The 12583-nt window shown below is 40.1% G+C and overlaps 1 protein-coding gene across 1 annotated transcript in view; it reads left to right on the top strand.

Annotated features, from left to right (window-relative positions):
- Positions 1-6331: 6331 nt before the first annotated feature.
- Positions 6332-12583, top strand: part of CERS3 (ceramide synthase 3) — a 32741-nt gene continuing 26489 nt past the window's right edge. Inside the window, exons 1-4 of the mRNA XM_068410181.1 lie at positions 6332-6396; positions 6474-6656; positions 8253-8370; positions 10422-10540. Of these exons, the coding sequence (XP_068266282.1) occupies positions 6475-6656; positions 8253-8370; positions 10422-10540 (419 nt within the window). The 5' untranslated portion in view covers positions 6332-6396; position 6474. The remainder of the gene's footprint in view (positions 6397-6473; positions 6657-8252; positions 8371-10421; positions 10541-12583) is intronic.

Genomic DNA, 12583 nt, shown 5'->3' with positions numbered 1-12583 from the left:
TGGACCCGTATGCTGCTCTAGTCTTCTCTGCCCTTAACCCTTGTCTTAAATAAGTGACCAAGGCGGCTCACAACTCTGGTAAAATTTCCATTATACAACTTAGCATTTGAAGTTAGGCTTCAGGTTTTTATTTCAAATAAAATTTTGGTAAGCTACCAAAAATAATCATTTCTGCATGTTTCCCCAATAGTAATAATATGAAGAAAAGTGTCACACTTAAAAAAATCTTTCCTTACATTCTGATAAGTGTTACTAACAAGTTCTTGAAGCAATTGGTGTTGTTCCTGTAGGTCTGTTCAAACTTTTTATGACTTAAGCATCTATTAAGAACCTGTAGTTTGGATAGGGCTTTCTTTTTTTTTTTTTTTCAAAGAACTTATTTTTTTACCTCAAAATTATTGCAGATATTTGGGTTATTTCATAGCTCTTCATCCAACTCTATCAATGTTATGGATTTTTAAAGCTTAAAAGCAGACAAAGCTTGGACTGCAACTGTACAGTGAGAACTGTATTTCACTTTCCTCAGCTGCCTGCAATCAGCTAAAACCATTTTAGCTGCTCAAAAATGATTTACCTTTAAGTAGAAAGAGCATGGTAACTTTCACCCAGAAAATGAAGTATTTCAAACAGGTCTGATTCTCTTTTTTCCCCCCCCTCAGAGAACACGGAAAAATATAAAACTCACTTGCCACCTTAATTGAGATTTATTCAAAATGCTATTTTAGCCTGCTGCAATATAGTAACCAAGTTACAAGGTAATGTGATAGAACAGTAAAAGAAGTAAAATACTCTAATTGCCCTATAACTAGGCACTTAAACTGTTTACGGTGGAGATTTGTACAAGCTAGGGAGTAAATGTGAAGTTAAAGGTCTCATAGCAATCTTAATTCAGCTGTTTTATGTGTATGGAGTATTTCAGTGTTTCATCATAAGACTCTAAGTCCCACAGCTCTTTTTTTTTTCTTCCTGTGCTGCCCCTGGTTGTGTGTGTAGGCTTGGTAAGATGTCATTCACACTGTGGCTCAGGTTGGGTGGAATTTAACTGGAATCGTGTTTTCACATTTGGACACACAAGATGAGAAAAGACAAGATGCAAAGAGATGGTGGCATCAACCCAATATCCTTCATTCAGTTCTTTTCTCCACAAACCATAACTCAAACCCTTTATGCCAGTTAGGTGCCAAACACTGCTTGATCAAATGCGAAAGACAGTGCCAAGAGGCAGGAATAAGCAACGTCTCCAACTGGCAGATGCCTACAACTAAAAACTGATGACTGAATGAATGTTTTTGTGTGGAAGAAAATGGTGGAGGTCAGGGTGGCTCTTAGGGCCTTAAGAACTGATAAGTTTTTTTGCATAAAAAAATTATTAGTGGAGAAGCTAATCTGGCACCACATCCTGTGATTTCTCAAACTTGCAAGTTGCAAGTGTGTCCAGAAGAGGTATAAAGCAGCTGTTGTACGTTTGAAAGGCTGTATGGCACAATGTCAACTGTCAACACTTACACGAATACTAAAACATTAACAAGTTAGTTTGTACATGTGGGGTTTTTTGGATTTTATTAAAGCTCACTTTTCTGTGCTATTTGGATTTTTTTTAAGGTATCTCTTAGGCAGAGTTTCTGCTATCCTCAGTAGGAAAAAGATTGCACAACTGTTAGCAACAAAGTGCAGGCCCTGTATTTTTCCACCTGTTTCATGGTGATGATCGCAGTTGGGGTTCTTTAAACAGCGTGCTATCTATTTTTAGCAGAACACAAATCTGCTGCCGAAACTTGTGTGTTAACTGTTGCATGTCTTGTTTAGTCTCGAGCAAAACCAAAACCCGTGATGTGCTGGATCTGATCTTTATTTACTCTTTTAAACTGCTTTGGTTTAATGTTGATGATGATTAACAGCTTTGCTATCTGTTTTGATGTCTGGGAGACCTGATTTTTCCCAACAGCCACTGCACCAGCTTTACCAGTTCTAACGAATTATGAGAGAAATAGGTGAATTATGTTGTTATTGCTTTTTGCTGATTTAATTCTTTCCCTGTCGCACTGAGTAGACAGTCTAATAAGATGCTTAGAGAAATTAAAGCTTCTTTCACTTGCATGTTTGTGTTAGTGAACCATTGGGTTTTCTAATTTATCCAGTTAATAAGGATAGGAAATCCTCCCAACACATACTTCAGACCTGGATATCGCCTTCTCTTTGTTCTGGTTTTGGAAACACAGTTTTTTGCAAGCAAGAGCTTTTGCGTGGAGAACACAATCAAAGCTTTGGTTCTGTTTCTTTTTATTCATTCCCAGACTGCAGCAGCCAGAAGTTCCACTTTAAAGCAGCTCCTGAATTTGTTTTTCAAAATGTAACCATGCTACTTTTGTCAAGCCAAAGTTTGGCCTTTTTTGCTTAATGGCATTAAAAATACAAGATTTTTTTTTTCTTTTTAAACTGAATATATCAAGGATCCAAGGAACCGAGCTTTGAAAGAAACTTCACATTGGTACTCCCCAACTGTGTAGGCTTTCCTTTAATTATAAAGGATGCAGTTCCTGAAGTAATCATTCCTGATTTTCCTGTTTTGCACTAGCCCATTTCAAACTAGATTAGGCTACAGAGGAGATCCTTCCTTAGCAAGGAGGTGATTAGATTCTTTATTGAAGTATTTAATTTCCAAGATGCAGGGGAATTTTCCAGTTTTCTAAAATATATTTTATTGTTAGACTGACTTTTAGGTCCTTCTAGAGCAAAGGCAATAACTCCGGTTTTGTCAGTGAAAATAGTATTGGCAGTGGTGGTGTACGGATAGGACTCTGGGAAGAAGCAGGTTTTTTTTTTCAGCCTAGGTTGGGCAGGATGTGTCAATCAGCTGTTGTCATTTCTCACTCAACACATCTTGCTGCTTGCTTGGTGCTGTTAGGAGCTGTAAGATAAAAACTCTCTGAGCTCATCGCTTTTAGCAGTAGGAGGTTCAGGCTGGGTAGGCTTTCAAATTTCTTGTTAGAGCTGGTCCCAAATCAGGACAAGCTGGGACTTTGCATCTGCTGCCCATTCTTTGGAAGCAGTGTGTGTGAGGGGAGCATAACAACTTGTGATGGTTTATGCAAACTAAAAAGATCAGCTGCCTTTGAAATCCAGTATCTACGGCCTGATCCCAGCACTGGAACTGGCTGCCACCACTTGTGGTTACACTGGCAGAGGGGATGGGATAATAGATGGGTTCATCTGTAGAAGTGTAATTCCAATACTAATTTTAATCAAGGTTTCTAGGAAGTAGCAAGTATGTATTTGTGGGGAAGGAGATGACAAATAAAGCTAGTGCTGAGCTATTCCCAGTTAATTTGTCTGGAGTGGTGCTTCCTGAGATGGAGACTTCTGTTGGGTATCAGCTTCCTTTTCATACAGAAAAACAGACAAAGTACGCGTGCGTTTCATGGGATATTTCTCAGCAAGCTGAAGGGGCCACAGCTTGTTTGTAGTACAGGAGAAGAGAACCTTGCTTGTATATGATGAATGTGACAAAATAGTATTCTTGGAGTTCCTGTATGTTTCAGGATCTCCATGATTTAAGGAGGGATAAAACTACTTAATCACACAGCTGCAGCTGTCAGCCATTTCAGACAGAGAAACTAAAATGCTCACGTCACTGCTGCCCAGGTGTGTTTGGAAGGACTTCGTCACCTTCCAGGTGCTCCCAGAACCTTGTGATGAGAACTGAAGCTGAAGGGAGACAGGAAAACAGACCAACTGCTTAAACAGCTGCTATTATGAAGATGGAAATCTCCAAGATTGCCCGGGGAATGGCCTGATTTGCTGCCATGAAAACACAGGTTGGACGTAGGGTGAACATCCAGTTTAAGGGTAATGAAACATAAGAGTAGGCTGCAGACAGATGTGGAATCTCATCAACAGTTTTCTAAGAATTACTTGGGCAGTGTTCATCAGGGATGGTCTAATCCCCTGTGTGCCAGGCAAGACCTGGTACAAATACAGGGGATTACAGAAGGAAGAGTTTCAGAGAACCTGCGTTTCTAAGGGTCGGTTTGGTGTTTGTGAGGAAGGATTTCTACTGAAAACTGTGGGCTCTGGATCAGACCCCAAATCCCAGAATTCCCTTTATATTTTAAGATTAAGCATGTGCTTACGAGCTTAGTTTAACAGAGATGTATTACCTAGTTTAAGACCTGAAAATGTAGTCATAAAGTAAGGCATCTGTGCGTGGAAGGAAAACAAGAATTAGTGAGATCTCAAGAATCCAATATGAAAATATGCACTACTGGGTTTTTATAGGGTTTAAGCGTTTTGGGTGCATATTCAGTCACAACCCATCTCACCATAATCCAACTGTTAGTGTTCTTTCCACTGTGTTATAATAGATTGGCCTGTTTTTATTACAGTTACAGCTTGTGATAGTTTGCAATGCACAGTCTAGTTTAAAAATACAGATATATTGGGAAGCAGAACTGTGTAAGGAGTCTCTCCCCTGGTCTTCTAGGGCAGTTTGTCTGCAAGCCTTTCTGTCTGACCTAAAATGTCATGTTTCAAAGCCCTGCTCATTATCATGGCGCCTGCTAGCTGTAGTTAAGGGTCTGTTAGCAGCCCCGTTATAAATACCTACTTCCAGGAGTTTATAATTCAGCAGTAAAAAATTGCTCTAGGCTGAAACTTGGCATATAAAGTCTCAGTGCAGGAGCAATTGTGATTTCTCCCTCCTTTATTTTTGCATTTGCTTATACACACACAATTCATTCAGTACGTTTTTACTGTCCCCTTTTGGTATTTAAAAAGATTAAATGGCTGGGTTATTAATATTTCAATAGTGACTACTGTGCTTGGCCAGTAAACTGATTCACAGCGTCTGGTAACCCAGCTCTGTTTGATGGATACAAGTCCCTGCTTCACAAACCTGCTGCGAGGCTTCAGCTTTGTGGAAAGAGCCCGGTGTGGATCGTGGTGATGGTTCGTTTGGCTGTTGATTAAAGTGGGCTTCAGTGCCAGCCGTGTCCAACTCTGGAAAGCTGGTGGGAATACACTAAGCTTGGTGTCCTGCTCCAGCACGGATGGCAACTACGTGTGGCTGCAGGCGAAACTAAAGTCGTGTGGCCCCTGCTCAAATATGGAGCAACGTGAAAGGGCCTGAGCTACTGTCTGTCCTCAGCAAGATTTGATCTTATCACTTGATCCTGTACAAATATATCGCTGCGAGATCGTATGATGGGACGTCTAACACTGTGAGGAGACCTGGCTGAAATTCTCTCAGCTCAACTGTTTCTTCATTGAAACTATGGTTCAGTGAAATCAGTTATTTCCTCATATTTTTTAGGGCTTACAGGAAATTTTAGTGTGGAAAAAGTTATTTAAATTTATTACTCCTGGAAATTGTAGAAAAATTACTTATTTTGGCCTTATGGAAAACATTATAGTAACTTCTATTTTTATGCAATTTTAGAATATTTTTATGGGATATATAACATATTTGTACTGTAAAGTCCTTACAACTAAATAAGAGAGGACTGAAATTTCTAAATATGTAATGTAGAATGCATAGGTTAAAAATGAGACTTTTACAAGAATGAAATGTTTTGGTTTAAGTGAGTTTGGTTTTTGTTGTTTTTTTGGTGTTTTTTTCCTTCAAGAACTGATTTTAGACGTTTTGTTCTGACCTAGGATTTGGTCACAGTTAAATCATGGTATTTCCTGTGAATCCCAGAAAAAAACTTGCTGTACAGTGTGATTTTTATACTTGGCCCTGTGCACAGGTGTTTACAAAATCAGGATCAAGGTGTTTTGCTATTAGCATATTAAGTAGCAGTAATTCAACAGTGAAATATCTTCATTATTACAGAACTGAGTCACCCCCTGGACTTCCTCATTTCTTTTCTACTCTTCCACCCACTTATATTTAATTTACGAAGGCAGCCCAGGGGAGATCAGTTCTCTTTAGTACCTTTTGTCTGTTGATATAATAGATTATAAATGATTATTGCAAAGGATTTGACCAGATACTAAGCAGTCTAGTGTGAATGACTGAAATGAGACAGCAGATTACCTCACCCCTGCAGATTTCAAAGGCCCTGTGTTGGTTTATACCAGCTCAAAATTTAGCTTTATTATTTTATCTTCTGCTGGATTATAATCCCACCTGCATGCTCTAAACCAAGGGGTTTTCAACTTCCTGTAACTGATCATTTTTTTTTTTCCTCCCTCAGATAACTGACTTCCCTGGCTAGGTCTGTTTGTTGTCAGTTTAGTCTGGGGACACCTGAGCATCTCTGGAGTGCGCTGTGATACCGGTGCAACCCATGCTGGCCAGGACAGCTTGTTCTTATGGGACCTGAGCCTCGTCTTCTGCTTGTACCTTATCTTTAGGGAACATCCCGCCAGCTGGGAACCGCTGTTCTACACAACAAGGTTCAAAATGTTTTATTTCATGCATTTTCTTTTTAATAAGTCAGGAATAATTTATAATTATCTCTTTATTTGCTTAGCATGGCGCACATTTTAAAGACGCTCAACAGCTGGTTCTGGTGGGAGAATATCTGGATGCCTGTCAATGTCACGTGGGCACATTTTGTAGACCGTGATGGACTTGTCTTTCCAAAACCACATCAATTATATGCCACAATACCATATGCTTTTGTATTGCTGGTTATCCGATTCTTCACTGAAAGGTAAGAAACATAAACACAATTTTATCCCAATGTTAATTCTCATTAATGCTGAAATTTTTTGGAAAATAAGATCTCTCTAGGTCAATGCTCTTATGTTTTTATAAAGGAGAATTAGTTGGTAGTTTGCTAGAAAGACCTAGTACAGATAATATGGCAGGTGAAAAATTGAGAAATATTTTCACTGTTAGGAACATGTGGCTGTGGTCCAATCTAGAAGGAAAATATTTCTATCTAGCTTTTCTACAACAGCATTTGGATAATTCTAATTATCTCCTTTCACTAGAGACACAACGAATATAAAGCCATTTGGGTTTCATTTTGCTGCTTCTCCTTTGGTGGAAGGGTAGAGGTATTTGTCCTCCAAACCAAACCTCTCCTTTCATTCGGTCCTCCACCAGGATTTGTGTGAGGCTGATAGATCCCAGGTGCCTAGCTGGAGCAAAACTAGGCAGACTGGAGGGATCTCAAAGTTTCATGTGGCCATTTTATGCAGATCTAATAATGCTGATTCCTTTTTTTCCTCACTTTGGCGCCGAAAGATGGGTTGCTTCTGCAGCTGGAATCGTATGGGACAGGCAGATGTTGGATCCACAGAAGAAAGCTACAAATATATTAAGATTTGCGGTGCTTTGATTTATTTATTTGTGCCTTTTTTGCTTGACTCTTTTTTTTTTCTCTCTAAAGAATGTGATTAGTAAGTTTTTATAATTATTTCAGGATATAAAGAGGAAATTTGGAATGTCTTAAGTTGGACAGACTTAAAACAGAACCAGATAAGAGCATTCATGTTAGAGATCAAAAGTAATTTGGATCATATGTTTATAACCATTCACAGTGTGTCCTGAGTAAATGCTTGCCCAACTGTGTCTCACTGCGCTGCTATTGGGAATCGCTCGTGTGAATAATTAGCCCACACATCTGGCCTGCAGTGAATCTGCCCATGAACGAGGAAAACTGACCGCTGCTATGAGTAATGGGGAATCAGTTGCTGATACCAGCAGGAGTGAGGGGGGCTTTTTCAGAAGAGCCTGCCCAAGTAGAAGAGCGAAGCATTTGGCATGCTCTGCAGTAATTTGTATTGGAAAATGGAAGAGAAGCCCTTGGTCTCTGGGGGAGCTGCTGTGTGCCACAAGCTAGAGGCCGCAAGGCAAATCCAGTGTCTTGGGCAGTGGTAGCCCGGTGAAGCAATGTGCTAAGTGACTATCTGCCACTAGGAGAAAGTATCCCAGTAGGAATCTTGCAGCTCACACAGAGAGAGCATCTGTTCTTGTTTCACTCTCCCTTAACTGTTGCTTAACTCCAGTATGCCTCTGAAAAACACAAGGACACAAACATCAGGCTCTTTCCTTTAGTTTTGTAGCATTTCACGACCACAAACTTGAGTCTTTGGGTCTGCTTTTTTTGCATAACTGCTAATATGCTATGGTTCTCTCTTGGGATTAGCTAGAGGGAGATTCCTTTCTCACCGTGCACTTGTCATATCCTATGGCAGATTAAATTGCTTCAGATTTATTTTCTTCATATCCTGGCATGAAAAGAGCTAAGGTCTTATGACTGTGTTGTATTTTTAAAGTTTTTCACGGTATGTCTTTTCAGATATGTTGCTATACCTCTAGCAAAAGCCTTAGGTATAAAGAATGTAAGACGTGTGAAGCCACAGCCTAATCCTGTTTTAGAGAGTTATTTCCGGGAGTGCTCAAAACATCCATCCCAAGTAAGGATTCTCATTCTTTTAAACTAGTTTTGGTTTTGGAAAATCCCAAGCCTTACTGTTTCAATCAGCTATCAGCAATGACATCATGGGATGAGTTCCAGCTGATTGACAGAGGACTTAATTTATTTGGGTTTTTGTTGCTGACAAGGGTGTATGGCATCCAAAACAGAAAATATGTTTAAGATGTTTAATTTTCTGGCATACTGTTCTAAGTTAGACTGTTAATAATATTTCCAGTGAAGATCAGTGTTCCATCTTTAACTCATTCTGCCGGGAGAAAACATCATCTGACATCTGTCGTTGGAAAGTGGTATCATATTTATTGCAAGTAATAATATCGGAACGCTGGCATTGGAAGCCTTTTGATCCACTGTATTGCTGCGTACTTAATCCTGGTTTATGTGAGAAAGAAAAGCAATCTTCCTGTTACCTTGCTGTTTGTTGTTAAAATTGAACAAGAAAAAAATAATAGCCAATGTTTACCATCTCAAAAAATGAGGCAACTTGATTGTTGATGGGAAACAGGTACTTTGTGAATGCAGCCTCAGGAAGTTCACTTACCTAATGGCAGTTACCAAACAATTGCAGTGTTCCTACACTGTTTTTGAAAAGAAATATGTGAAGAAATATGTGCTTTTGAGTAATGAGGGATATTGATAATTATTGATACATGTAACTTTGCTTTCTGTCCCTAACTCTGCTATTCTTTTACCGTGTCTTTTGCCTGATATCATCAGGAATAGATGTATTCGTGTTCACATAAGAGCTCTTCTCTATCTGGGCAAGTATCCCGATCTCTCTGTTTCATGCCTGCCTTCTGCATGAGTACAGTTTGACGATTAATCTCTGAAAGGAAGCACAGCATTTTTATACTCATCAGTACATGGGCAAGATTCAGGCAGGCTGCCTCCTTTGGGTGTCCAGCTTGGGGACCAGTGTGCCTGAGAGAGCATGCAGAGGCCTGGCTGGGGATTGAGGGCGTCTAGGCTCCATTGACCATCAAAACACAGCTGGTGTTCCTGCATGGCAAGTGGAGAGCTCTCCAGCCAGCAGGATGGGCTGAACACAGAGGCTGTTTGCACCCCTGCCCTCCCCGGAGGTGCCTTTCCTCACATACCAGAGCTTTCTCTGAGGGCAGGAGACTAACTGAACTGGGCTTGCCTTGGTGGAGGCAGCGCTGCCACCCATTATTTGTGTGCTAGCCTTGCGGGGAAAGAGCTTCCTCAGGGATGAGTCCAGCGCTACCTCCTCTCCTGCAGCAGCCCCAGGGGAGGTCAGCCCACGCCGTCCGTGCTTTGGGATGGAGGAGAGGGAGGAGGCCTGCAGGCTGCTGCATGTGGGGCACTGAGCACCCAGAAACACAAGGGCCGCACTGCCTTGTGCTTAGCACATGCTGGCATGGCAGCACGGCACAGCCACTCCACCTTTGGAGCACCCAGAAAGCAGAAGTCCCCGGCTGTTGCACTTGAATGGCTAAATGTGCTCCTAGGCAATGCTCTAGTCCTGATTTATTTGCAGGTGTCAAAAGACAATCTGGATTTTGCTCAGTAAGATTAAGTGACTTGCTCTGTACCACAGAAATACATTGGATTTGAGAACAGAGCTCAGGTCACCTTAATTCCAGGCCCGTGTCTCACCTGCAAGACTCATTTAAATATAATCTAATAATTAATTATAATTAGGTAAGATATCAGATACAATGTCCGTGTGTGTTGATAGATGGCACTTACCCCTCCAGCCCAAGTTCTTACTTAGCAGTAGAAGCTGCATCTTTGAAACTATCAGAAGCCATCAGAAAGACAATAACACAGTTTGAGGTTCTGTACATTTCACGTCTGATTTATTTATACAAATTAGTGTCTCGGAAATCCAAGGTTTCTGTGAGTGTCACTCAAAAATTAAACCAGGAAGCCTGCAAGGTAAACCCCCATAGACAGTTAATATTAGTTATATTTTTAAATGAAGACCTTACAACAGTGGGAAGCTGATCTGTGAACTACAAAATAAATGAAAATGACATTTTGTTGCTAACACTATTCCATTTTTTACAGTCAGAGATTCAAGGCCTTGCCAAAAAGTGCAACTGTACAGCCCGTTTGGTGGAAAAGTGGTTTAGGAGACGGCGAAACCTTGAGATCCCAACAGTGCTTCGGAAATTCCAGGAAGCTTTGTAAGAAAAGACAATGCTTTTGATTTATTATGGATTTTACTGTTTTGAAAAAAATTATTGAGGTCCTCAGATACCTTTTCAGGGGGATTTATTTCCAAAATGCTGGGTCTGTCTGACGAGGGTTTTGGTTTGTGCATACACAAACAAATGGAAAGGATCTAGTAGCATTTCTCCAAATGGGATGACTTTAAAAGATTAAGTAAACAGTTTCTCCTGAGAAAAAAACCTCAAAAATATTTTAGTTTTCTTCATTGTGTAATAATGGACTTACTTGTAGGCTCCTGTTACATAGTGCTTTATGAAAACATGCAGAGAATAAGAAAATATTTTTCTATCTGCCAGTAATCATAGGGGAACAAAAATGTTTACTCACTCTTGTTTATGTACGTACCCTGATGACACGCTGTCATTTAGAGATGCTATTATGTGTGCGGAAGTCAGTTCGAGAGCAGGAATCATGGCATCCTAACTAAATGATAGGTGTCACAGCTTGAACACGGGCTACTGTGCAAAACGTGAGCTCAAATACGCTGATGAGAGCGGGCCATCGAGCAAGTTTGAGTGATAATGAATATGTAAAAAATTTCAAAACCTCCTGCATATCATTGAAAACTGGAAAAGCGCTCAAGTGTCTGATTTTTCACAAATGTGAGAACTTCCCCACACCTAAACATTTTACTATGTAACTATTCCAGTGTTATCCAAAATCTCATACAAAATGCAAATCCCCAAAAGGGCATGGCTTTACTTACATAGCTCATCTCTTTGGATACTGAAATCAACTGTACCAGTGTAAAACACTTCCCTAATGTCCTGGGTATCTGGGTGTTGACTAGCGTAATTACACTGGCAAAAATTCATATGATTATAATATTTAAACTCTTTTAGTGTAGATTAGCTTAAGTAATGAAGGTTAAGAGTACAGCTACAAAGCTCGAAGTTGAGTACTTTATCAAGATTATTTTCAGTGTGAATCAATATGACAGTGATTTGATGATGTCCTCTGTTGGGCATAAATCTGGTTGATAGACATAGATGTGTCGCACTGAAGCTTAACTGAGTTGAGTAAACTGTCCTGGCAAACGGACATCCGTGGTTTATTTCTGCCATTGTTTGGTGGATCAGTTAACTTTGTTTTACAGGTGACAATAAGATTTCCTACTATTGATAAAACACCTGCCTGCCATGGATGCATGTCTCTAGTAATACACAGCTAAAGACTGAAATTAAAACTTGCTTGGCAGATCGAGTGAGAATGAAGCAAACAGGTTTCTCTTGTGCAATTTTGTGAACCTTGCTCTGCTCTTTGTCAGTGAATTTAATTGGATTTAATTCTCAAGGCAAGAAATGGGGAAAGAGTTATTCCATGTTAATAGTCAGTGTTATGAGCATTTTGAAATTTTTGAAAGCCTGCAATCTCCAGGATCATTTTTCTGAATCACAAGGAAAATCTGATGAGCCATATCTAAACCATACTTAAGCTATTAATGCTCCCAGTTAAGCAACACTGGGGTTTGGAAAGCCCTTTGCATGAAACCTTCTCTGCCTGAAAAGATTTACCAGCCTTTAACTTAGCTTACTAAATGCTTTTTGTTAGACTCAATTGAAGAGAAAAGATTCCTGAAGTTAAATAAGAAAATCCTTCTGCATAGCTGCTGTTCGGTGCTCTCCTTGGTGGCCAGGTTCAGAGCTTAAAGGACTCTTGTTGGGTAAAATTTGGCGAACTGGAATGAGTTTTACTTCAGATTTTGTTCACCAAATTCATAAAGAAGCTTGGCTAAATGCAAAATGAGGTAGTGGTCTGGCAGTCTTGCATGTATAGTGAGTTCACCTGAAGTACTGTTTATTGCCAAGTGCGTTCAATATATCTTTGTAGGGCTGGGGACTAAGGGCACAGTCTCGTTAGGTGCTCTGTGCTTTGGATCTGATTCAGAAAACCTCTTACGCTTTACGATCAACACAGAATCACGCTATATCCACGGGACTGCTCACACCTCCCTTGCTTGAAATAGGAGGCACGAGGGCAGAATCAGCCCCTGTGTA

Source organism: Nyctibius grandis, chromosome 11 (assembly GCF_013368605.1).
Source record: "Nyctibius grandis isolate bNycGra1 chromosome 11, bNycGra1.pri, whole genome shotgun sequence".
In the NCBI taxonomy this organism is placed as follows: domain Eukaryota; kingdom Metazoa; phylum Chordata; class Aves; order Nyctibiiformes; family Nyctibiidae; genus Nyctibius; species Nyctibius grandis.
This window is presented reverse-complemented; position numbering and strand designations above follow the sequence as displayed.